Raw genomic sequence first — 25,437 nt, forward strand, 5'->3', positions numbered from 1 at the left:
TATTTTGAGAAAATCTCGATTTTGTGAAAAATGACACATTTCCCCTACTTCCACCACAGGGGGGCGTCAATATGTTGTGAGGTACCCCAGGACAGTGACCTAACTGTGGGTGAAGTTTGCGGGGCACGGGCGGAAAGCCGAATTTTGGATGAAAATCCACATTTTCATACTTTAAAAATTTCAGCCGAGTGTCAGACTTCCAGTCGGGGGCAGCCGCTGGAGGCGTACCGAGGACGCTTCCAGGAGCCTGGGGACGATTCTCTGAAAGTGTCCTTGGGACTTAGAAATATTTTGACAAAATCTCGATTTTGTGAAAAATTTCACATTTCCCCTACTTCCACCCTAAAGGGGCGTCAATATGTAGTAAGGCACCCCAAGACAGTGACCTAAGTGGGGGTGAAGTGTGGGTCTGATGGGTGAAAAAAAAACTGAAAAAAAGCGATTTTTTGTTTGAGAACAAACAGAGAGCACAAAACTTTTAAAAACGTCAGACCGCTGTCAGACTTCCAGGCGGGGGAAAGCTCTTACGTTGTACCGAGGACACTTCCATGGCCCCCGGATTGATTTTCAAGAAAGAGTCCTTGGGACTTAGAAATTTTCCGGCGAGGCGTTTTTGGCTTCCGGGAGCCGTAGAACTTTGGGAAATCGATTCTGCTCACCGGTTCCTGGTGTTTCGAGCTAGTCCAGGTCCCAGCTACGCCGCCTGGCTGCCAAATTTCGCAAAATCGGAAAAAAAAAAATAGAACCGGAATGAGGGAATTTCTGGCCGCCGGATCCGCCGCAGGGCTCCAGGAGGTCGTACACTTTTCGGCTTCGTTCCCTTAAAGTGGGGGTCGGTGTTTCGCCATGCAAATACCCAGTTTTGCACACCAGCTGCAGGATATAGGAGAGAGAGGTACCTCTCGGCCCCGACCAAAATCCGTTGTTTTCGTGGTTCCTCGACTCGGGTAGGCGGTTTGGCGAGTACCCCCTGATTGCATGGAAGTTCTCACTCGCGCCGAGACCGGGCTTCCGCGGCTCCAGGGGGACTTTCGCCGGTTGTCTGTCCCGAGTCCGAGACGCGTTTCCTGGGTCGCCCGAGCCCGAACGGACCCTCCCCACGTGGGTTCTGGTCCTCCAGAGGTGACGGACGTCAGAAGGGGGGCAGATCCGGAGTCCTCGTCCGCAGGAGGGCTCTGGAAGGGTGGATCGCTCCTTCTGACTTTGTCCCCTCGGAGCGGGCTCGGCGTTTCTCTGTGTCGGATGTCTCCCGCTTCCGCGCCACCGGGGGAGACCCGTGAGAGAATCGCACCGCGACCCGGCTTCCGTCTCGAGGGCGCCCGGAGCGCGCCGGACACTCACTTCCCGGACTCCAGGGGCGTGTTTCTTCCCCGTCTCCCCGAGGGGAAGGACGGAGGCAGGGGTTCCACCCGGGCCCCTGCTCTACCTTCCGCGATCGATCTGGCTCAGCGCTCCCTGGTGGGGAGGTGGTGCCGCTCGCTCGGCCCGGGCTTTGGAGCCCGCGTCGGTTTAAGGCGGGCGGTCTCCTTCCTCCTTTACCCCCCCGGGTTTCAGGCACTCGTCCTTGGGCGCGCACGCTGGCGGTCGCCCTCCCGTCTACCGACGGAGGGGGCCGAGCTGTGGGGAGTTTGACCCGAACCGTGGTACGGCAGCGGTCCGACGACCCGCACGGGCGAACGGAGGGGCGCCCACTCACCCCGGCGTGGGGGACCGCCATCCGAATCGCTCCCCGCGCGGGGCAGCACAACGATCTTCTCCGAGGGCGGCCGTTTGACTTCCAGATGCGCAGCTCGTCCGCGGAGGCCCGCGCCGCACCCCAGCGTCCGAAGGGCGGCCTCCGCGGTGGGCATCGGCGAGAGCAGCGGCGGTGGGTGGCGCTTCCACGCCACCGCCGAGCTCCGCGTTTTCCTGTCTTTTCCCGAGCCCCTACGATAGTGGGGGGACAACAGATGTGCGGGGAGGCGAGCAAGTGGGTTCTCACCGTGCGGTGTGCCCCGCGGCCGAACGCCGTCGCCTTCCCCTCGTCCGCCGTCCTCTGAGGCGGCTCGGCAGGGAGTGCGAGTGCGAGAGGGAGAGCGAGAGAGAGACCAAGCGGACGCCCCGGAGCGAGAAGGGAGGATGGAGAAGGAAAGACGAATCGGAGGGGGGCACGAGTTTGGCGAAGGGAGTACCCGGCGTATCGCCGCACCGGGCTTCTTCTGTTCTCAACAGTCGAGGCACGGCTTCGGGGGGAGACGCCGCTCGGTCGGTCACCTTTGAGGTTACGGGCAAGAGCCCGGGACAAGGGACTACGCCGGAGGGCGACGCTGACACGGCCAGGCCGACTACGCCCCGCGCTTGACCTCCGGGTCGCTGGGGCTTGTGCCGGAGCTGCGGCGGACCCCAATGGCCAGCCCCCCTCTCCCACTCCTCGCGCCCGTCCGCCGGTGGGTCGAGGACCCCCCGCGGTGGAGGCAGGTCTAAGCCAGACGGCGGCGCCGCGCAGGACCCCACGCCCTGGCCCCTCTCCCCAGCAGCGACTCTGTGCGTCGCCCCGGGAGCGGTGGGTCACGAGGCGGGGCGGCCGTGGCGTCCTCCGGAGGCCAGTCACCTCGCCCTTCCCGCGCAAGGGGTGATCTTTCGCGACAGATGCCCTCCGTTCGGGAGGCCGGGTCTAAGCCAGACGGCGGCGCCGCGCAGGCCCCCCACGCCCTGGCCCCTCTCCCCAGCAGTGACTCTGTCGCCCCGGGAGCGGTGGGTCACGAGGCGGGGCGGCCGTGGTGTCCTCCGCGGGCCAGTCACCTCGCCCTCTCCGTGCAAGGTGGGTATTTTCCAGACGCCCTCCGCATCGGTGGCTTTGCGCGCCGTACAGCGTGCACGATTTCCCGGCGACACTGCACTCGCCGTTCAGGCTCCTTTTTCCCGTTGGGTTACGCCCACGTGACGCCGCCCGCCGGCACGGACGACGACGACAAGGATTTCCCTTCCTCCAGGCGCCCTTCCCGCTGCGGGGCTTCCTCCGGCCTCTCTTCCTCGCTCTCCCCCTCCGGGTCCGCTCCCTCGCCTCAACGCGGTCCAGTCGTGTTGGGGAGCTACCTGGTTGATCCTGCCAGTAGATGGCGGGTGTCATTGCTGTATGTCTCTGTTCAGGCATCGTCCGATGGGACTACAAGTCCCATCGGGCTCTGCCTGCTACAGTGACAGTGAGTGACACATTAGCCAATGATGGGACAGTAGTAGTCCCATCATCCAGCTAATGTGTTGAATGTAAAAAAAAAACAAAGAAAAAAAACCTCACATATATAGTACATACATACATAGAACACATACGCGGCATGCGACGACATGCGCCATGCGACGACATGCAGCATGCGACGACATGCGCCATGTGACGACATGCAGCATGCAACGACATGCGCCATGCGACGATATGCGGCATGCGACGATATGCGGCATGCGACATGCGGCATGCGACGACATGCGCCATGCGACGACATGCAGCGGCATGCGATGACATGCAGCGGCATGCGACGACATGCGGCATGCGACGACATGCGGCATGCGACGACATGAGCCATGCGACGACATGCAGCATGCGACGACATGCGCCATGCTACAACATGCACCATGCGACGACATGCAGCGGCATGCGACAACATGCGGCATGGGACGACATGCGGCATGCCGCATACAGTACATACATACATACATACAGACATACAGTACATTGTTGTGAACTATATTTCTTGGCTCCCTCTTGTGGTCATTAGCGGTATGGCACTTGGAGTGTCTTTCCCCATGTTGGCACCCACCTGCTTCGTTTGGCCTTGGGTGTGCCTATATTAACTTCCTGGATTCTCAGTATTGTGCCTGGATTTGTTGTTATCAGACCATGTCTGTTTTCTCCTGTCTCCTGGTCTCCTGATTTTGCAAGATAAGCTAAGTCCTGCTTTCTTATTTTTGTGCATTTGAATTTTCCTTATTTTGTTCCAGCTTGGTTTAAAATGTGATTGCTGATTTTTTGCTGGAAGCTCAAGGGAGGCTGTTATTCTCCCCCCACACCGTTAGTCGGTGCGGGGGTTCTTGGATATTTAGTGTGGATATTTTGTAGGTTTTTTTGCTGACCGTATAAGTCATCTTTCTATTTTCTGCTATTAGTCAGTGGGCCTCTCTTTGCTAAATCTAGTTCATTCTTACGTTTGTCATTTCTTCTTACCTCACCGTTATTATTTGTTGGGGGCTTGTATCATAACTTTGGGGTCCCTTCTCTTGAGGCAAGTGAGGTCTTATTTTCTCTTAAAGGGTTAGTTAGTTCTCCGGCTGGCGCGAGACGTCTAGAACCAACGTAGGTACGTTCCCCGGCTGCTGCTAGTTGTTTGTGTTAGGATCAGGTATACGGTCAGCCTAGTTACCACTTCTCTATGAGCTGTTATTTTGTGTTTGCAGACTTAGCTGGTACTCCTGAGATCCTCTGCCATTAGGATCATAACAGTAATCCAGGCCAAACAGGTGTATTGCTGAAGTGGGATTATAAGAAAAGAAGTCTGAGGGTTTTTTTTTTCTTCCTCCCCTTTTTCTCTGAATGGCTTGAAGCTCTGCTGCAGACATGAATGTTCAGACTCTGATTACTAGTGTGGATCAGCTTGCTGCACGTGTGCAGGGCATTCAGGATTTTGTTATTAGCAGTCCTATGTCAGAACCTAAGATTCCTATTCCTGAGCTGTTCTCTGGAGATCGATTTAAATTTGGGAATTTTAGGAATAATTGTAAATTGTTTCTATCTTTGAGACCTCGTTCGTCTGGAGACTCAGCTCAACAAGTAAAAATTATTATCTCCTTCTTGCGTGGCGACCCTCAGGATTGGGCTTTCTCATTGGCACCAGGAGATCCGGCATTGGCAAATATTGATGCGTTTTTTCTGGCGCTCGGATTGCTTTATGAGGAACCCAATCTTGAAATACAGGCAGAAAAGGCATTACTGGCTATCTCTCAGGGCCAGGATGAAGCTGAGGTGTACTGCCAAAAATTTCGGAAATGGTCCGTGCTTACTCAATGCAATGAGTGTGCTCTGGCCGCAAATTTCAGAAATGGCCTTTATGAAGCCATTAAGAATGTGATGGTGGGTTTTCCCATTCCTACAAGTCTGAATGATTCTATGGCTCTGGCCATCCAGGTTGATCGGCGTTTGCGGGAGCGCAAAACTGCTAATCCTCTGGTAGTGTTGTCTGAACGGACACCTGACTCAATGCAATGTGATAGAATCCTGACTAGATCCGAACGGCAAAATCATAGGCGTCAGAATGGGTTGTGTTTTTACTTTGGTGACTCTACACATGTTATCTCGGCATGCTCTAAACGGCCATCAAAGGCTGTTAGTCCTGTCGCCATTGGTAATTTGCAGCCTAAGTTCATTTTGTCTGTGACTTTGATTTGCTCATTATCTTCCTACCCTGTTATGGCATTTGTGGATTCAGGTGCTGCCCTGAGTCTTATGGATCTATCATTTGCCAAGCGCTGTGGTTTTGTCCTAGAGCCTTTAGAAAATCATATTCCTCTTAGAGGAATTGATGCTACGCCATTGGCGGAGAATAAACCACAGTATTGGACACAATTGACCATGTGCATGTCTCCTGAACATCGGGAGGTGATTCGTTTTCTTGTTTTGCATAAAATGCAGGATTTGGTCGTTTTGGGTCTGCCATGGTTACAGACCCATAATCCAGTTTTGGATTGGAAGGCAATGTCCGTGTCAAGTTGGGGTTGTCAGGGAATTCATTGTGATTCCTCGTCGGTGTCTATTGCTTCTTCTACTCCTTCTGAAATCCCTGAGTATTTGTTGGACTATCAGGATGTATTCAGTGAGTCCAGGTCCAGTGCCCTTCCTCCTCATAGGGACTGTGACTGCGCTATAGATTTGATTCCTGGTAGTAAATTTCCTAAGGGACGACTATTTAATCTGTCTGTACCTGAGCATGCCGCGATGCGTGCTTATATTAAGGAGTCTTTGGAGAAGGGACATATTCGTCCATCCTCCTCCCCTCTTGGTGCGGGATTCTGTTTTGTGGCCAAGAAAGACGGGTCTTTGAGACCGTGTATAGACTATCGGCTTTTGAATAAAATCACTGTCAAATTTCAGTATCCTTTGCCACTATTGTCGGACCTGTTTGCCCGGATTAAGGGTGCCAAGTGGTTCACCAAGATAGATCTTCGCGGTGCGTACAACCTTGTGCGCATTAAGCAGGGAGATGAATGGAAAACTGCGTTCAATACGCCCGAAGGTCATTTTGAGTACTTGGTGATGCCTTTTGGGCTTTCTAATGCCCCCTCAGTGTTTCAGTCCTTTATGCATGACATTTTTCGGAAGTATCTGGATAAATTTATGATTGTTTATCTGGATGATATTCTGGTTTTCTCTGATGATTGGGATTCTCATGTAAAGCAGGTCAGGATGGTGTTTCAGGTTTTGCGTGATAATGCTTTGTTTGTGAAGGGCCCAAAGAGTGCAGAAGGTTTCCTTTTTGGGTTTTATTTTTGCACCTTCTACTGTGGAGATGGACCCAGTCAAGGTCCGAGCTATTCATGATTGGACTCAACCCACGTCCGTTAAGAGTCTTCAGAAGTTCTTGGGTTTTGCTAATTTCTACCGTCGTTTTATTGCTAATTTTTCTAGCATTGCAAAACCTTTGACGGATATGACCAAGAAAGGTTCTGATGTTGCTAATTGGGCTCCTGCAGCCGTGGAGGCCTTCCGGGAGTTGAAGCGCCGGTTTACTTCGGCGCCTGTTTTGTGCCAGCCTGATGTCTCACTTCCCTTTCAGGTTGAAGTAGACGCTTCTGAGATCGGTGCAGGGGCTGTTTTGTCGCAGAAAGGCTCTGGTTGCTCTGTGATGAGACCATGTGCTTTTTTTTCTAGGAAGTTTTCGCCTGCTTAGCGGAACTATGATGTTGGCAATCGGGAGTTGTTGGCTATGAAGTGGGCCTTTAAGGAGTGGCATCATTAGCTCGAGGGAGCTAAGCATCGTGTGGTGGTCTTGACTGATCACAAAAATCTGATGTACCTCGAGTCCGCTAAGCGCCTGAATCCTAGACAGGCTCGTTGGTCGTTGTTTTTCTCCCGTTTTGATTTTGTTGTCTCGTACCTGCCTGGTTCAAAGAATGTGAAGGCTGATGCTCTTTCTAGGAGTTTTGTGCCTGACTCTCCGGGAGTCTCAGAGCCAGCGGGTATTCTTAAAGAGGGAGTGATCTTGTCGGCCATTTCTCCTGATTTGCGATGTATGTTGCAGAGAATTCAGGCTGGTAGACCTGACTCTTGCCCACCTGACAGACTGTTTGTTCCTGATAAATGGACCAGTAGAGTTATTTCCGAGGTTCATTCTTCAGTGTTGGCGGGGCATCCTGGGATTTTTGGTACCAGAGATTTGGTGGCTAGGTCCTTTTGGTGGCCGTCCCTGTTGCGGGATGTGCGATCTTTTGTGCAGTCCTGTGGGATTTGTGCTCGGGCTAAGCCTTGCTGTTCTCGTGCCAGCGGGTTACTTTTGCCCTTGCCTGTCCCGAAGAGGCCTTGGACGCACATTTCCATGGATTTCATTTCGGATATTCCGGTGTCTCAAGGAATGTCTGTCATCTGGGTGGTCTGTGATCGTTTTTCCAAAATGGTCCATTTGGTGCCCTTGCCTAAGTTGCCTTCCTCTTCCGATTTGGTTCCTTTGTTCTTTCAGAACGTGGTTCGTTTGCACGGCATTCCTGAGAATATCGTGTCTGACAGAGGATCCCAGTTTGTGTCCAGATTCTGGCGATCCTTTTGTGCTAGGATGGGCATCGATTTGTCATTTTCATCTGCCTTTCATCCTCAGACTAATGGCCAAACGGAGCGAACTAATCAGACGCTGGAAGCTTATTTGAGATGTTTTGTTTCTGCGGATCAGGATGATTGGGTGACCTTCCTGCCATTGGCTGAGTTTGCCCTTAATAATCGGGCAAGTTCCGCTACTTTGGTTTCGCCATTTTTCTGCAACTCTGGTTTTCATCCGCGGTTTTCCTCGGGTCATGTTTAACCTTCTGACTCTCCTGGGGTAGATTCCGTGGTGGATAGGTTGCAGCGGATTTGGAATCTTGTGGTGGACAACTTGAAGTTGTCACAGGAGAAGGCTCAGCGCTTTGCCAACCGCCGCCGCGGTGTGGGTCCCCGACTTCGTGTTGGGGATTTGGTTTGGTTGTCTTCTCGGTATGTCCCTCTGAAGGTTTCCTCTCCTAAGTTTAAGCCTCGCTTTATTGGTCCTTATAAAATTTTGGAAGTCCTTAATCCGGTGTCGTTTCGTTTGGATCTTCCGGTGTCGTTTGCCATTCACAATGTGTTCCATAGGTCTTTGTTACGGCGGTACGTGGTGCCTATGGTTCCTGCTGCTGAGCCTCCTGCTCCGGTGTTGGTTGAGGGCGAGTTGGAGTATGTGGTGGAGAAGATCTTGGACTCTCGTCTATCTAGACGGAGGCTTCAGTATCTGGTCAAATGGAAGGGCTATGGTCAGGAGGACAATTCCTGGGTGGTCGCCTCTGATGTTCATGCAGCCGATTTGGTTCGTGCCTTTCACGCTGCTCATCCTGATCACCCTGGTGGCCTTGGTGAGGGTTCGGTGACCCCTCCTTAAAGGGGGTGTACTGTTGTGAACTATATTTCTTGGCTCCCTCTTGTGGTCATTAGCGGTATGGCACTTGGAGTGTCTTTCCCCAGGTTGGCACCCACCTGCTTCGTTTGGCCTTGGGTGTGCCTATATTAACTTCCTGGATTCTCAGTATTGTGCCTGGATTCGTTGTTATCAGACCATGTCTTTTTTCTCCTGTCTCCTGGTCTCCTGACTTTGCAAGATAAGCTAAGTCCTGCTTTCTTATTTTTGTGCATTTGAATTTTCCTTATTTTGTTCCAGCTTGGTTTAAAACGTGATTGCTGATTTTGCTGGAAGCTCAAGGGAGGCTGTTATTCTCCCCCCACACCGTTAGTCGGTGCGGGGGTTCTTGGATATTCAGTGTGGATATTTTGTAGGGTTTTTTGCTGACCGTATAAGTCATCTTTCTATTTTCTGCTATTAGTCAGTGGGCCTCTCTTTGCTAAATCTAGTTCATTCTTACGTTTGTCATTTCTTCTTACCTCACCGTTATTATTTGTTGGGGGCTTGTATCATAACTTTGGGGTCCCTTCTCTTGAGGCAAGTGAGGTCTTATTTTCTCTTAAAGGGTTAGTTAGTTCTCTGGCTGGCGCGAGACGTCTAGAACCAACGTAGGTACGTTCCCTGGCTGCTGCTAGTTGTTTGTGTTAGGATCAGGTATACGGTCAGCCTAGTTACCACTTCCCTATGAGCTGGTTTTTTGTGTTTGCAGACTTAGCTGGTACTCCTGAGATCCTCTGCCATTAGGATCATAACAGTACATATAACATAGATTATATACTCACCATCACTTGTCACTTTGATCCCCGAAGCCATTGTCATCTGTAAAAAATATTAAAATAATAAACAAACACTATACTCCCTGTCCGCAGAAATCCAATTAAAACGAGTGTCCCTCGACGATCTCCCGTGGAGAGCAGGAACATCTGCTGATGCAACCACTCCAGGAACACAATGAGGGGAGGAAGGTATCCTTCCACAATGTATTCCCCACAATGTATTCCTACACCCCTGTGAGAAAATAGTCCCTAGTCTCACTTTATGGCATTGCTGTGTGAGGAAGTTCCCACGCAGCTTTTTGCCATAAAGTGAGACCAGTGAACTTTAGTAACCTCAGTGATGCACTACAGGAGCCATTGTCTCCTGTCAGTGTGTCACTGAAGGTCCTATAGAGCAGTGACATCACCCGATGTCAATGTTCTATAGGGGAGATCGTCATGGGACACTCTTTATTAATTGGACTACAGCGGACAGGTAGTATGCGGTTTATTATTTTACATTTTTTGCAGGCGCTGAAGTATGGTAAGTATGGTTAAATGAAGAATATTAAAATACTTTTTCCTAATGTGTGCGTGTTTTATTAACCCTTTTTTAGTATTGGATTAATAACGGATAGGCGTCTTATTGACGCCTCTCCGTTATTAACTCGGCTTAATGTCACCTTACAATAGAAAGGTGACATTAACCCCTTATTACCCCATATCCCACCGCTACACGGGAGTGGGAAGAGAGGGGCTAACTGGTTTCACACTTGCGTTTTTATCTGCATGCGTTTTTAAAAAAACCACATGTGTGAAAAAACGCATGTAAACGCGGTAAAACGCTGCGTTTTTTAGACGCATGCATTTTTGCATGTAGAAAAAAAAGCGGCGTTTTGCCGCGTTTACATGCATTTTTTCATGCGTTTGCGTTTTTAAAATGCATGCTGAGAAGTGTGTGACAGCTACCAATCATCAAAATCCACAAGAAAACCCACTATAAACAGAAATAGCTAGGGGTAGGGTTAGGGCCTAACCCTAACAGAAATACGTGGCACTTTAATACGTGACACTGAAATACGTGGCACGTGGCACTTACATACGTGGCATTTAAATCCGTGGCACTGAAATACGTGGCACGTGGCACTTAAATACGTGGCACTGAAATACGTGGTACTTACATAAGTGGCACTTACATACATGGCACTTACATACATGGCACTTAAATACGTGGCACGTGGCACTTACTTACTTACTGTTTCACACTTGCATCGGCACGGGTCCATCGCTATGCATCGGGCCGACATACCGACGCACGTTGTGAAATTTGTGCACGTCGTGGGCAGCGGATGCCACAAAAAAGAATCCCGCACCAAGAGGGGAAGAGGAGGGACGAATATGTCCTTTCTCCAAAGACTCCTTTATATAAGAACGCATCGCGGCATGCTCAGGTTAAATAATCGTCCCTTAGGAAACTTACTACCAGGAATCAAAATCTATAGCGCAGTCACAGTCCCTATGAGGAGGAAGAGCACTGGACCTGGACTCACTGAATACATCCTGATAGTCAAACAAATACTCAGGAACTTCTGAAGGAGTGGAGGAAGCAATAGACATCGACGGGGAATCGCAATGAATTCCCTGACAACCCCAACTTGACACAGACATAGCCCTCCAATCCAAAACTGGATTATGGGCCTGTAACCATGGCAGACCCAAAATGACCAAATCATGCATCTTATGCAGAACAAGAAAACGAATCACCTCCCGATGTTCAGGAGTCATGCACATGGTCACTTGTGTCCAATACTGCGGTTTATTCTCCGCCAATGGCGTAGCATCAATTCCTCTAAGAGGAATAGGATTTTCTAAAGGCTCCAGGACAAAACCACAGCGCTTGGCAAACGACAAGTCCATAAGACTCAGGGCAGCACCTGAATCCACAAACGCCATAACAGGGAAGGAAGACAATGAACAAATTAAAGTCACAGACAAAATAAATTTAGGCTGCAAGTTACCAATGGCGACAGGACTAACAAACTTTGTTAGGCGTTTAGAGCATGCTGATATAACATGTGTAGAATCACCACAGTAAAAACACAACCCATTCTGACATCTATGATTTTGCCGTTCAGTTCTAGTCTGAATTCTATCACATTGCATTAAGTCCGGTGTCTGTTCAGACAACACCGCCAAAGGATTAGCGGATTTGCGCTCCCGCAAACGCCGATCAATCTGAATGGCCAGCGTCATAGAATCATTCAGACTTGTAGGAATGGGGAAGCCCACCATCACATTCTTAATGGTTTCAGAAAGGCCATTTCTGAAATTTGCGGCCAGAGCGCACTCATTCCACTGAGTAAGCACGGACCATTTCCGAAATTTTTGGCAATACACCTCAGCTTCATCCTGGCCCTGAGAGATAGCCAGCAAAGCTTTCTCTGCCTGAATTTTAAGATTGGGCTCTTCATAAAGCAATCCGAGCGCCAGAAAAAACGCATCAATATTTGCCAATGCCGGATCTCCTGGCGCCAATGAGAAAGCCCAATCCTGAGGGTCGCCCCGCAAGAAGGAGATAACAATTTTAACTTGCTGAGCTGAGTCTCCAGTTGAACGAGGTCTCAAAGATAGAAACAATTTACAATTATTCCTAAAATTCCTAAATTTAAATCGATCTCCAGAGAACAGCTCAGGAATAGGTATCTTAGGCTCTGACATAGGACTGCTAATAACAAAATCCTGAATGCCCTGCACACGTGCAGCAAGCTGATCCACACTAGTAATCAGAGTCTGAACATTCATGTCTGCAGCAGAGCTTCAAGCCACTCAGAGATAAAGGGGAGGAAGAAAAAAAAAAAAAAAAAAACTCAGAACTTCTTTTCTTTTAATCCCACTTCTGCAATGCATTAACTATTCACTCGGCCTGGCATTCTGTTATGATCCCAATGGAAGAGGATCTCAGGGTTTTCAGCAAAGTCTGCAAACATAAAAAACCAGCTCATAGGGAGGTGGTAACTGAGCTGACCGCATACCTGATCCTAACCCACAACTAATAGCAGCCGGGGAACGTACCTACGTTGGTTCTAGACGTCTTGCGCCAGCCGGAGAACTAACTAACCCTTTCAGAGAAAATCAGACCTCACTTACCTCAAGAGAAAGGTACCCCAAAGTAAAGACACGCCCCCAACAAATAATAACGGTGAGGTAAGAAGAAAGGACAAACGTAAGTATGAACTAGATTCAGCAAAGAGAGGCCCACTATATAATAGCAGAAATATAGAAAGCGGACTTATGCGGTCAGCGAAAAACCCTACAAAAATATCCACGCTGAATATCCAAGAACCCCCGCACCGACTAATGGTGTGGGGGGAGAATATCAGCCTCCTTAGACCTTCCAGCAAAATCAGGAATCACATTATGAACAAGCTGGACAAAAAACAAAACAATACAAATGAACAAAAGTAAGAAAGCAGGACTTAGCTTATCTTGCAAAAATCAGGACCAGTAGACAGGAGCAACCAGACAAGGACTGATTACATTGATGCCAGGCAATGGACTAAGAATCCAGGAAGTTTAAATAGGAACACCCAGGGTCTAACGAACCAGGTGACTACCAACCTGGGGAAAGACAATCCAAGGCCATACCGCTAGTGACCACAAGAGGGAGCCAAAAAGTATAGTTCACAACAGGGTTGCACTTAGGGCTAGGGTTGCACTTAGGGCTAGGGTTGCACTTAGGGCTAGGGTTAGAATTAGGGTTAGAATTAGGGTTAGAATTAGGGTTAGGGTTGGAATTAGGGTTAGAATTAGGCTATGTGCACACGGTGCGGATTTGGCTGCGGATCCGCAGCGGATTGGTCGCTGCGGATTCGTATCAGTTTTCCATCATGTTTACAGTACCACGTAAACCTATGGAAAACCAAATCCGCTGTGCCCATGGTGCGGAAAATACAGCGCGGAAACGCTGCGTTGTATTTTCCGCAGCATGTCAATTCTTTGTGCAATTCCGCAGCGTTTTACACCTGCTCCATAATAGGAATCCGCATGTGAAATCCACACAAAAAACACTGGAAATCCGCGGTAAATCCGCAGGTAAAGCGCAGTGCGTTTTACCTGCAGATTTTTCAAAAACTGCGGAAAAATCCACACAAATCCGCAACGTGAGCACATAGCCTTAGGGTTAGGGTTGGAATTAGGGGTAAGACTAGGGTTAGGGGTGTGTTGGGGTTAGGGTTGTGGTTAGGGTTGGGATTAGAGTTAAGGGTTTGTTGGGGTTAGTGTTGGAGTTAGAATTGAGGGGTTTCCACTTTTTAGGCACATCAGGGGGTCTCCAAACGCGACACGGCGCCACCATTGATTCCAGCCAATCTTGCGTTGAAAAAGTAAAATGGTGCTCTCTCCCTTCCGAGCCCCGACGTGTGCCCAAACAGTGGTTTACCCCCACATATGGGGTACCAGCGTACTCAGGAGAAACTGATCAACAACTTTTGGGGTCCAATTTCTCCTGTAACCCTTGGGAAAATTAAAAAATTGCAGGCTAAAAAATTATTTTTGAGGAAAGAAAAATGATTTTTTATTTTCACGGCTCTGCGTTATAAACTTCTGTGAAGCACTTGGGGGTTCAAACTGCTCACCACACATCTAGATAAGTTCCCTTGGGGGTTTAGTTTCCAAAATGGGGTCACTTGTGGGGAGTTTCTACTGTTTAGGCACATCAGGGGCTCTGCAAACGCAACGTGACGCCCGCAGAGCATTCCATCAAAGTCTGCATTTCAAAATGTCACTACTTCACTTCCGAGCTCCGGCATGTGCCCAAACAGTGGTTTACCCCCACATATGGGGTATCACCGTACTCAGGAGAAACTGGACAACAACTCTTGGGGTCAAATTTCTCCTGTTACCCTTGGGAAAATAAAAAATCAGGGCTAAAAAAAATTTTTTGAGGAGAGAAAACGTATTTATTATTTTCACGGCTCTGCGTTATAAACTTCTGTGAAGCACTTAGGGGTTCAAAGTGCTCACCACACATCTAGATAAGTTCCCTTGGGGGTTTAGTTTCCAAAATGGGGTCACTTGTGGGGGGTTTCTACTGTTTAGGCACATCAGGGGCTCTGCAAACGCAACGTGACGCCCGCAGAGCATTCCATCAAAGTCTGCATTTCAAAACATCACTACTTCACTTCCAAGCCCCGGCATGTGCCCAAACAGTGGTTTACCCCCATATATAGAGTATCAGCGTACTCAGGAGAAACTGGACAACAACTATTGGGGTCAAATTTCCCATGTTACCATTGGGAAAATAAAAAATTCAGGGCTAAAAAAAATTTTTTGAGAAAAGAAAATTTATTTTTTATTTTCATGGCTCTGCGTTATAAACTTCTGTGAAGCACTTGGGGGTTCAAAGTGCTCACCACACATCTAGATTAGTTCCTTGGGAGGTCTAGTTTCCAAAATGGGGTCACTTATGTGGAAGCTCCAATGTTTAGGCACACAGGGGCTCTCTAAACACGACATGGTGTCCGCTAACGATTGGAGCTAATTTTCCATTCAAAAAGCCAAATGGCGTGCCTTCCCTTCCAAGCCCTGCCGTGCACCCAAACAGTGGTTTACCCCCACATATGGGGTATCATCGTACTCAGGACAAACTGGACAACAATATTTGGGGTCCAATTTCTCCTGTTACCCTTGGGAAAATAAAAAATTCTGGGCTAAAAATAATATTTGAGGAAAGAAAAATTATTTTTTATTTTCACGGCTCTGCGTTATAAACTTCTGTGAAGCACTTGTTGGTTTAAAGTGCTCACTATGCATCAAGATAAGTTCCTTGGGGGGTCTAGTTTCCAAAATGGGGTCACTTGTGGGGGAGCTCCAATGTTTAGGCACACAGGGGCTCTCCAAACGCGACATGGTGTCCGCTAACGATTGGAGCTAATTTTCCATTCAAAAAGTCAAATGGCGCGCCTTCCCTTCCGAGCCTTGCCATGCGCCCAAACAGTGGTTTACTCCCACATATGAGGTATTGGCGTACTCAGGAGATATTGCCCAACAAATTTTAGGATCCATTTTATCCTGTTGCCCATGTGAAAATTAAAAAATTGAGGCTAAAATAATTTTTTTGTGAAAAAAAAGTACTTTTTCATTTTTACGGATCAATTTGTGAAGCACCTGGGGGTTTAAAGTGCTCACTATGCATCTAGATAAGTTCCTTGGGGCGTCTAGTTTCCAAAATGGGGTCACTTGTGGGGGAGCTCCAATGTTTAGGCACACGGGGGCTCTCCAAACGCGACATGGTGTCCGCTAAAGATTGGAGCCAATTTTTCATTCAAAAAGTCAAATGGCGCTCCTTCCCTTCCGAGTTCTGCCGTGCACCCAAACAGTGGTTTACCCCCACATATGAGGTATCAGCGTACTCAGAACAAATTGGACAACAACGTTCGTGGTCCAGTTTCTCCTTTTACCCTTGGGAAAATAAAAAAATTGTTGCTAAAATATCATTTTTGTGACTAAAAAGTTAATGTTCATTTTTTCCTTCCATGTTGCTTCTGCTGCTGTGAAACACCTGAAGGGTTAATAAACTTCTTGAATGTGGTTTTGAGCACCTTGAGGGGTGCAGTTTTTAGAATGGTGTCACTTTTGGGTATTTTCAGCCATATAGAACCCTCAAATTGACTTCAAATGTGAGGTGGTCCCTAAAAAAAATGGTTTTGTAAATTTTGTTGTAAAAATGAGAAATCACTGGTCAAATTTTAACCCTTATAACTTCCTAGCAAAAAAAAATGTTGTTTCCAAAATTGTGCTCATGTAAAGTAGACATGTGGGAAATGTTATTTATTAACTATTTTGTGTCACATAACTCTCTGGTTTAACAGAGTAAAAATTCAAAATGTGAAAATTGCAAAATTGTCAAAATTTTCGCAAAATTTCCATTTTTTTCACAAATAAACACAGAAATTATCGACCTAAATTTTCCACTAACATGAAGCCCAATATGTCACGAAAAAACAGTCTCAGAATCGCTACGATCCGTTGAAGCGTTCCAGAGTTATTACCTCATAAAGGGACACTGGTCAGAATTGCAAAAAACGGCAAGGTCATTAAGGCCAAAATAGGCTGGGTCATGAAGGGGTTAAAAGTATTTTTAAAATTATTTGAAAAACTTTTTTTTACTTTTTTTACTTTTTTTTACTTTGTCCCAATATGACATTTCATGCAGGCTGATCACTTGTACAGCATGGGGATGCAGCAGCTGACTCTGCACTGACAGAGAAAGGTGCCGATTATGCACTCAGGTTGATCAGCAAGTTTCCTTGCTCTGGAGACCTGGATGTCTTCATCACAACATGAGGTCACCATGGCAATTATCAGAACACTGGATCTCTGATCCAAATGCAGAGGGGCTGTCAGCCCTCTGCCAGCTCCCAGAATGCTGCGTTCGCTTTCGATCACAGCATTTAGGGGGTTAAAGTGCCGGGAGTGGTGTGTGACTGCTCTTTTTTTCCCATGGGTGGTGTCTCCATTACAGCTTTATATGTTTAGATCATGATGTGCATCGCTTCACCTCTACCCTGTTACCACATAAGACCAATGATAGTTATCAGATTGGCCTCGGCGCTGGAATGCAGTGACTTTTGTGACCAGTGGAAAGAGGTTTGGAACAAAGGAATGGAGAGTATAAAGATTTTTCTTTTCCCTGTCCTAATAGCAATCATGACAGTTTCAATTTGGAACAGGCATAATCTCCGAATATGCCAAATTAGAGTGAATTGGATCAAATAGACTTTCAAGTGATTTGCTCATCTCATCTCTAATAACCACTCAAGGCTAATAGGGTTCTGTTTTTTATGGACCTTCAGAATTATCCACTGATGGCTCATGACATAGTAAGTTCTTTTCTTGAAGCTATGCATAAACAAAGCGTAATTGAGCCATTTACCAACCTTTGTAAGATCTGAACTTTTGCACCAAAAAATTGGATTCTTCAGAAATCTTGTTTTCGATGGCGTCCTTGCCCATTCCAAAGTCTCGAAGTGTTGACAGAGTAAACCGTCTCATTGCTCTCCAGTTATCATTGGAAGATAAAGTAACTCCTGAGGACACATTATATAAGAAGCAAAGATGAGAGAAGCAAGATGGCAACCAATACTTTATATCTACTGTTTAACGCAGAACATCTTAAAAAGACCCAAAAGGCAAAATTTAGAATGTGTAGAAAAACATTTTGAGATGATTAACAAACCAGTGTCTACTTAAAATGAGACATTTTTTTTTTTTTAAATCTATGTGAGTGACAAGGTGTGCAACATTTCTAAAATATATCTCTTGAAGACCCAATCAGTGTTTTACCCTACAGTAAAATATGTTTCCTTTCTCTCTGCTCAGTAAATTTACATTTTTGGCAGAAGTTGGGAAGTATGAGGAGATATGGAAATTAAGTCATTGTAATATTAACCAGTTGAACAAGAACTTAAAGTAAACAGAAGATCAAGAAATGAGAAAGGAATAAAACCAGAGAACAAACACATGCCAATTGATCAGGCAAGAATCATCATGTAGGTTCTTGTACCAACCTGCCAGAAAAGATCTTTGAGTAGGTGTGACATCTAGTTGAGTAGGTATAAATTGATTTGTCTGTCAAGAGATTTTCCAGTCTATGTGAAGAGTCAGATGACTGTCTAACTCAGAAGGGGATTGCAACATAATGCTCGGACTGACCGTCGGCCCTCCTAACCCGAGCATGACAGCATGCACTTCTATGAAGCTGCCGCAATTAGCCAGGGAAACCAGTCTGAGTATTCTATTGCAATTCCCATTAACATTGCAGTATACAGCCGTCTGACTCTTCCCTAAACCTCACTGTTTTCCAGTATTGTTTTTAATTTCCCACACATCTCTCTTAATGGAATACATTTAAGCCTCACTATAGTCTGCCGTGGAACAACCACTTTCATGTATATTTGCTAAGATCTTGACCACTTTATGGCTTTTTTTTTTAGCTGTCTAAGAGTAATCTTATTTTGTTCATCTAATTTTGAGACAGGAGGAAAAGAGGAAGGGATAAGGGCCTCAATTCTTCAAAGCGCTTTTGCCAGAATTCTGACATGAAAAGTTATGAAAATTTGCAATTGTTTTGCAATCACAAGCTTGCCCAAAAATGTTTTGACTTTTGCCGCTTTCATTCCCATTTCGCTCAGCTCTAACAAACTGTCTGGTGGTATGTGGAGATGAAGGCCATGGTGACCCCTGCTTGTCAAATTCATGATGAGTCCAAGTAGTGCGCCTTCAGAAGAATATATAAAAATTCTTAATTGAGGTGCAACATATAAAGTAGGAGTTGATCTTACCATTTCAGAACGAGGACAGACAGTGCTGGTATATTGTTATCATAAGCTAATCTTGGAGGATAGATCTGGTGTCCACATGAGATCAACTTAACTTTAGGGACCCACAATTTTAGTTGAAGGTTTCCAAACCAGACAATCTATTTACAAAGGAAATTAATTTGTAAATCAAAATCAATCCATCCCCCAATCAGTGGTAATTTTACCGTTTCCTTTGTACATTTCGTCAAGCAATGCCACATTAGGTCTTCCAGAAAGTTCATCTGCATGATTGACAAGGGCGTCTTTTACAGCCTCGTACCCACATATGACAACAACTTTCTCAACTCCTAATTGTAAGGTGTATACGGCTCCATACTTCTTAGATAGCTGAAAAATGAAATGAGAATTTTTTAGTGAATTTCTTGATGATATATTACCTGGTTTTTATGTTGAACATATTCTAATAGAAGAGCAAAATTTATTACATATGTTTTCGGAATTTATCTCAATGGACGTTAACCTCTTGCCATCTGGGCCAATTTTAAGTTTTGTGCTTTTACTTTTTTTCTCCTCTTCTCCAAGAGCCATAACTTCAATCTGAAGATCAGTACGATTACATCAATCACAAAAATAATGTTTTTTTTTACATACATTTCAGTGGTTTAAAAAATGGTTTGTTACGCTGGTATTATACTCTCGGCATGTTACATTTTGGATTGCTGTAACCATGTAATTAACAGGATCATCAATTACCAAATGATACTCATTCTTAGGCCGGAGTCACACTACCATAAAATATAGACTTAGTGCTATGCGATAAAAAATCGCATAGCGGTCGGACCAGTATTCATCTATGGGGAAGCTCACATCACCGTATTTTTTCTCAGCCGTTTTCAGTGTGTGAGTGTAACTGCAGCATGCTGCGATTGTCACTGACACTCGGCCGAGTCTCGGCTCACTGGCACCCATATAATCCTATGGGTGCGAGCGAGACAATGCACATCACTTGGATATCATCCGAGTGTTGTGCAATATACGCTGACCCCGGAAATGGAAATTCATTTCTCTGCCTCATCCACAGCTGTGCACTGATTCTCTCTGTACGAGAGGCTCGGAGCACAGACGCATGACACTTGGCTCCTGCTCACAGCAGGGTCATTAGCATATCACATCTGATACTCTCACATGGGATGCCATATGCTCGTCTGATGCCAGCCTTAGGGCTCATGCCCACTTGCGAGAAAAAAAAAACGTCCGATTTCTGGACCGACAAAACGGAAGAGTGCTATGCGAGTGCCATGCGAGTTTCATGTGAGTACAATGCAATTTGTAAATGAAACATCTGTATGACATCCATATGCAATCCATGTACAATGTGATTTTAACAGGAGCATTTAAATACAGCATTTCTCTGTCACTTACACATTGTTTTAAAAGAAATGTTCAAAACTTATACTGTATATTGTGGTGCAGTGTCCAATGTTACAGCTAGGGGGCGCTGTGTGTGCTCCTTGGGATATGCATGGAAGCGTATCTTTTGTTGTAATGGTGGTGAAACAGTGACTGGCAGAATTGTGAATGGCCGATATGTGTCGCAGAGGGAGTCTGCGTGGTAAGTCTGATCTAATGTTGTTGTTCTGGGACCTGTAGTCCCTCAGGAGTTGTGTAGTTGTAAGAGAGACTTACTAGGCTAGTTATGTGAGATGAATATTAACAAAATTCCCAAAGTCATAGCGGTAGTCTGGACCCAAGCACATACACATTAGGTGCCTCCAGACCAATAAAGCTCCATAGAATACATATACAAACAGGAGAAAATGAGGAGCATAAAGTATTATGTTACAAAAAATCCTTTATTAGTACAATAATATTAAAACAGTCATATAGTTCAAATAAGTGGTGTTACCCAATCAAGCACAAAAAGGGGAACTACCCCCTGTAGTGCCCCCATATATAATTACATGAGTAAACATGAAAGGAGAGCAGAAGGAGAACAAAAAGCCCCCCACGGTAAAAGATTGAAGTTATAAGGACACCAGAGTGTATCCACCGCTAGTGCAGCAGCCAAAACAGAGCGCTCTTTTGTTCTGGTGGGACCCCCCCTGCTTTGCCCTCTTAACCGGTAAGCTCACCTATGGTATCCACTACATAATTATGCACTATGCACTTTTATTATGGCCCTGTTTTGGCTGCTGCACTAGCGGTGGATACACTCTGGTGTCCTTATAACTTCAATCTTTTACCGTGGGGGGCTTTTTGTTCTCCTTCTGCTCTCCTTTCATGTTTACTCATGTAATTATATATGGGGGCACTACAGGGGGTAGTTCCCCTTTTTGTGCTTGATTGGGTAACACCACTTATTTGAACTATATGACTGTTTTAATATTATTGTACTAATAAAGGATTTTTTGTAACATAATACTTTATGCTCCTCATTTTCTCCTGTTTGTTTATGTGAGATGAGCGGGACAAACTAGCCACACATCCACACTTCCACCGAGGGCAGTGGTTAAGGGTATATAATGTGACCAGGGTGTGGGTCACATGGTTCCTGTGAGGTTCCTGTGTTTGGATCTGAATGGTCCAAGGGCAAGGCCCTGGAAGCCTGTGTTGGAAGTCTTGGGAATTCCCAAATAGCACATGGGTGGGCTTTGGCACGGAGTGGCCTGTGCGCTGTAGGTCCCGGATGGTCAGTGTTGGAGGCTCCTGGGAGTGGAGTAGTCCTGGAAGCACCTAGAGACCGTAGACCTGGATGGTCTGTGCTGTGGACCTGGGATTGACGTGAAGTCAGCGTGAGGAGTGAAACTCCTGAAAGGTAACCCCGGACAAGGGGATTGTAATATAAGGCGGAGAAGTTTATCTGCTGCATGAACAGACTGGTGGTCGTGATAAGTTCATGGACATAATGAAATAGACTGTATGTCATGTGGTTTATGAAGTTTAATAAACCAGATTTGACCAGATTTGTGTGAGGTACCGTGCCTGAGTGCGTGAATCCTATGCCAAGCTAGTGTCCCCCAACACACTCAGGTAGCGTATCACCACATTATATATATATATATATATATATATATATATATATATATACTGCTCAAATATAATGGGAACACTTAAACAACAGAATACAACTCCAAGTGAATCAGACTTGTGTGAAATCAAACTGTCCACTTAGGAAGCAACACTGATTGACAATGAATTTCCCATGCTGTTGTGCAAATGGAATAAACGACAGATGGAAATTATTGGCAATTATCAAAACACACTCATTAAAGGAGTGGTTCTGCAGGTGGGGACCACAAACCACATTTCAGTAACAAAGCTTTCTGGCTGATGTTTTGGTCACTTTTGAATGTTGGTTTTGCTTACACACTCGTGGTAGCATATGATGGACTCTACAACCTACACAAGTTGCTCAGGTAGTGCAACTCATCCAGAATGGCACATCAATGCGAGCTGTGGCAAGAAGGTTTGCTGTGTCTCTCAGAGTAGTGTCCAGAGGCTGGAGGCGCTACCAGGAGACAGGCTAGTACACCAAGAGATGTGGAGGGGGCCTGTTGTGAATTCCGTTCTTGGGCTCCCTCCGGTGGTTGTAAATGGCACTTTTGTGAATTCTGCCCTTGGGCTCCCTCCGGTGGTTTTAAGTGGAACTGCTGCTCCTTGGATTGAGCATTAGCAGCTGCTTTCACTGACCGTCTCTCTTGGTTCTGCTATTTAACCTGGCTCTGGTCTGCAGCCATTGCCAGCTGTCAAGGTTTCTTAGTTGGATTCAGATCTCTCTTGGATTTCTCTGACAGTCGGTCCAGTTCAGCACAGATAAGTCCTTGTTTGTTCATTTGTTGTCCACTTGCTGTGGACTTAATCGTTTAGCTCTCATTATGTTTTCTCTAGTCCAGCTTGTCAGTATGATATATTCTGTTTAGCTGGAAGCTCTGGGGCAGCAGATTTGCCCTCCTGTTGTGAATTCTGTTTTTGGGCTCCCTCTGGTGGTTACTGTTGGTACTGGCTGACTTTTGTCTTGCACCTGTTCCCATCAGGAAACTGGGAGTTTCCTATTTAGTCTGGCTTCTCAGTCATTCTAGTGCCGGCAATCAATGTTACCAGAGCACCTCTGTTGCTTGCTACCTGCTCCAAGTCTGCAATTCAGCTAAGTTGGATCTTTGGCATTTTTTGTGTTTGTTTGTCCAGCATGCATTTATATTTCTCTTGCTGCTGGAAGCTCTAGTGATCTGAAATTACTACTCCGGTGTCATGAGTTGATAACGGAGTTAAAGTAATTTCAGGATGGCTGTTTAGGGTTTTGAGGTGACCGCGAAGTCCTCTTTTGTATTTTCTGCTATCTAGTCAGAGGGCCTCTCTTTGCTGAATCTATATTCATACTGCGTACGTGTTTTCCTCTTACCTAACCGTTATTATATGTGGGGGGCTACTATCACTTTTGGGGTTTCCCTGGAGGCAAGCCAGGTCTGTGTATTCCTCTACTAGGGGGTAACTAGATCTCCGGCTGGTGCGAGGTGTCTAGGGATAATCGTAGGCACACCCCCTGGCTACTATTAGTTGTGTGTTAGGTTCAGCGTTGCGGTCATCTGAGATTCCATCATTCCTAGAGCTAGTCCGTTTTTGCCTGAGTCCCTGCCATTGGGAACCATGACACCCTCCACACTGTTAGTCAGGTGTGGAGTTTTTTCCTGCAAACTCTGTGGTGGATTTTCTAGCTTTTTATACGGACCGCACAGTATACTTTCCTATTCTGTCTATCTAGGTAGAAGTGGCCTCCTTTGCTAAAATCCTGATTTCATTCTGTGTATGTCATTTTCCTCTCAACTCACAGTCAATATTTGTGGGGGGCTGTCTTTCCTTTGGGGAATGTTCTCTGAGGCAAGATAGCTTTCTGTTTCCATCTTTAGGGGTAGTTAGTTCTCCGGCTGTGACGAGATGTCTAGGGAGTGACTGGAACATTCCACGGCTACTTCTAGTGTTGTGTTAGGATCAGGAACTGCGGTCCGTATAGATACCACCACCTCCAGAGCTCGTCCATGTTGCTCCTTAACCACCAGGTCATAACAGTACAGCTGGCCCACAATGTGCTGAATGCATCTCAAAAGAGGGAAAAAAGAAGCTCTGAGCCATTTTTTTTGCTTCTCTGCAGCCTGTTTTGTCTTTTTTTCCCCCTTAATCTCTGGGTGGTTCAAGGTTCTGGCGCTGACATGGATGTTCAGGGTTTGTTCTCTCATGTAGATCAACTTGCTGCAAGGGTACAGAGTATCCAAGATTATGTTACTCAGACTCCAGCTTTAGAGCCTAGAATTCCTGCTCCGGATTTGTTTTTTGGGGATAGATACAAGTTTTTGAATTTTAAAAATAACTGCAGATTGTTTTTTGCTTTGAGACCCCTGTTGTGAACTCTGTTCTTGGGCTCCCTCTTGTGGTCACGAATGGTACTGTGTGAGTGCTATCTTTGGGCTCCCTCTGGTGGCTCTTTTTGTCATTCTGCGGGTCTGTGGCTGGGATCAGCTGTCTCGTCATCTGCTAGTTGGTTTCCTATTTAGCTCACCTGGACCTTCATTCGTTGCCTGCTGTCAATGTATTCAGTGCTATTCTGATCTCTCCTGTCTACTTTCATTATCAGTCTCTCCAAGAGAAGCTAAGTTTCTGTTTGTTCATTTTTTGCTCATCTGTGTTCTATATGTTTCTTGTTTATGATGAGTTCTGTCCAGCTTGCTAATATGTGATTTCCTCGCTTGCTGGTAGCTCTAGGGGGCTGAGTTTCTCCCCTCACACCGTTAGTTGGTGTGGGGGTTCTTGAACTCTCAGCGTGGATATTTTGTATAGGGTTTTTTTACTGACCGCACAGTTTCCTATCTATCTTCTGCTATCTAGTGATTAGCGGGCCTCATTTGCTAAATCTGTTTCATTTCTACGTTTGTATTTTCCCCTTAACTCACCGTTATTATTTGTGGGGGGCTTTCTATATCTTTGGGGTATTTTCTCTGAGGCAAGTGAGGTCTTTGCTTTCTCTCTTTAGGGGTAGTTAGTTTCTCAGGCCGTGAAGAGACGTCTAGGATTTCAGGAACGTGTGTATTAGTGTGTATTGGATAGGATCAGGATTGCGGTCAGTCCAGTTGCCACCTCCCTAGAGCTTGGCCTATGTTCAGTTACTTAGCTGGTCAGATCTGTGATCCTCAGCCACTAAGGATCATAACAGTACAGCAGGCCAAAAGTGTTTGATGCATCGCAGAAGCGGGATAGGAGAAGTCCGGAATGCATTTTTTTTTTCCTCTGCTGCAGTTTGTCCAGCTTCTCTCTTCCCCTTAATCTCTGGGTGGCTCTGAGTTCAGCTGCAGACATGGATATTCAGAGTCTGACTTCTAGTATGGATCATCTTGCTGCAAGGGTTCAAAGCATTCAGGATTTTGTTGTTCACAGTCCTATGTCAGAGCCAAAAATTCCCATTCCTGAGTTGTTTTCTGGAGATAGATCTAGGTTTCTGAATTTTAAGAATAATTGTAAATTATTTCTTTCTTTGAGACCTCGTTCCTCCGGTGATTCCGCTCAGCAAGTTAACATTATTATCTCCTTATTACGTGGTGACCCTCAAGATTGGGCATTCTCCCTGGCGCCAGGAGACCCTGCATTGCTGAATGTGGATGCGTTTTTTCTGGCGCTTGGAGTGCTTTATGAGGAACCTAATCTTGAGAACCAGGCAGAAAAGGCTTTGCTGGA

At 46.3% G+C, this 25,437-nt stretch overlaps 1 protein-coding gene across 2 annotated transcripts in view; it reads right to left on the minus strand.

The window, feature by feature from the left end:
- Positions 1-25,437, minus strand: part of LOC143808687 (cytochrome P450 2A10-like) — a 186,864-nt gene that overhangs the window by 135,948 nt on the left and 25,479 nt on the right. For both annotated transcript variants that reach the window (XM_077291597.1, XM_077291599.1), the window contains exons 3-4: positions 18,942-19,104; positions 17,335-17,484 (exon numbers count right to left, since the gene is read on the minus strand). In XM_077291597.1, coding sequence (XP_077147712.1) covers positions 17,335-17,484; positions 18,942-19,104 — 313 coding nt within the window. The remainder of the gene's footprint in view (positions 1-17,334; positions 17,485-18,941; positions 19,105-25,437) is intronic.

Source organism: Ranitomeya variabilis, chromosome 2 (assembly GCF_051348905.1).
Source record: "Ranitomeya variabilis isolate aRanVar5 chromosome 2, aRanVar5.hap1, whole genome shotgun sequence".
Classification (NCBI taxonomy): Eukaryota; Metazoa; Chordata; class Amphibia; order Anura; family Dendrobatidae; genus Ranitomeya; species Ranitomeya variabilis.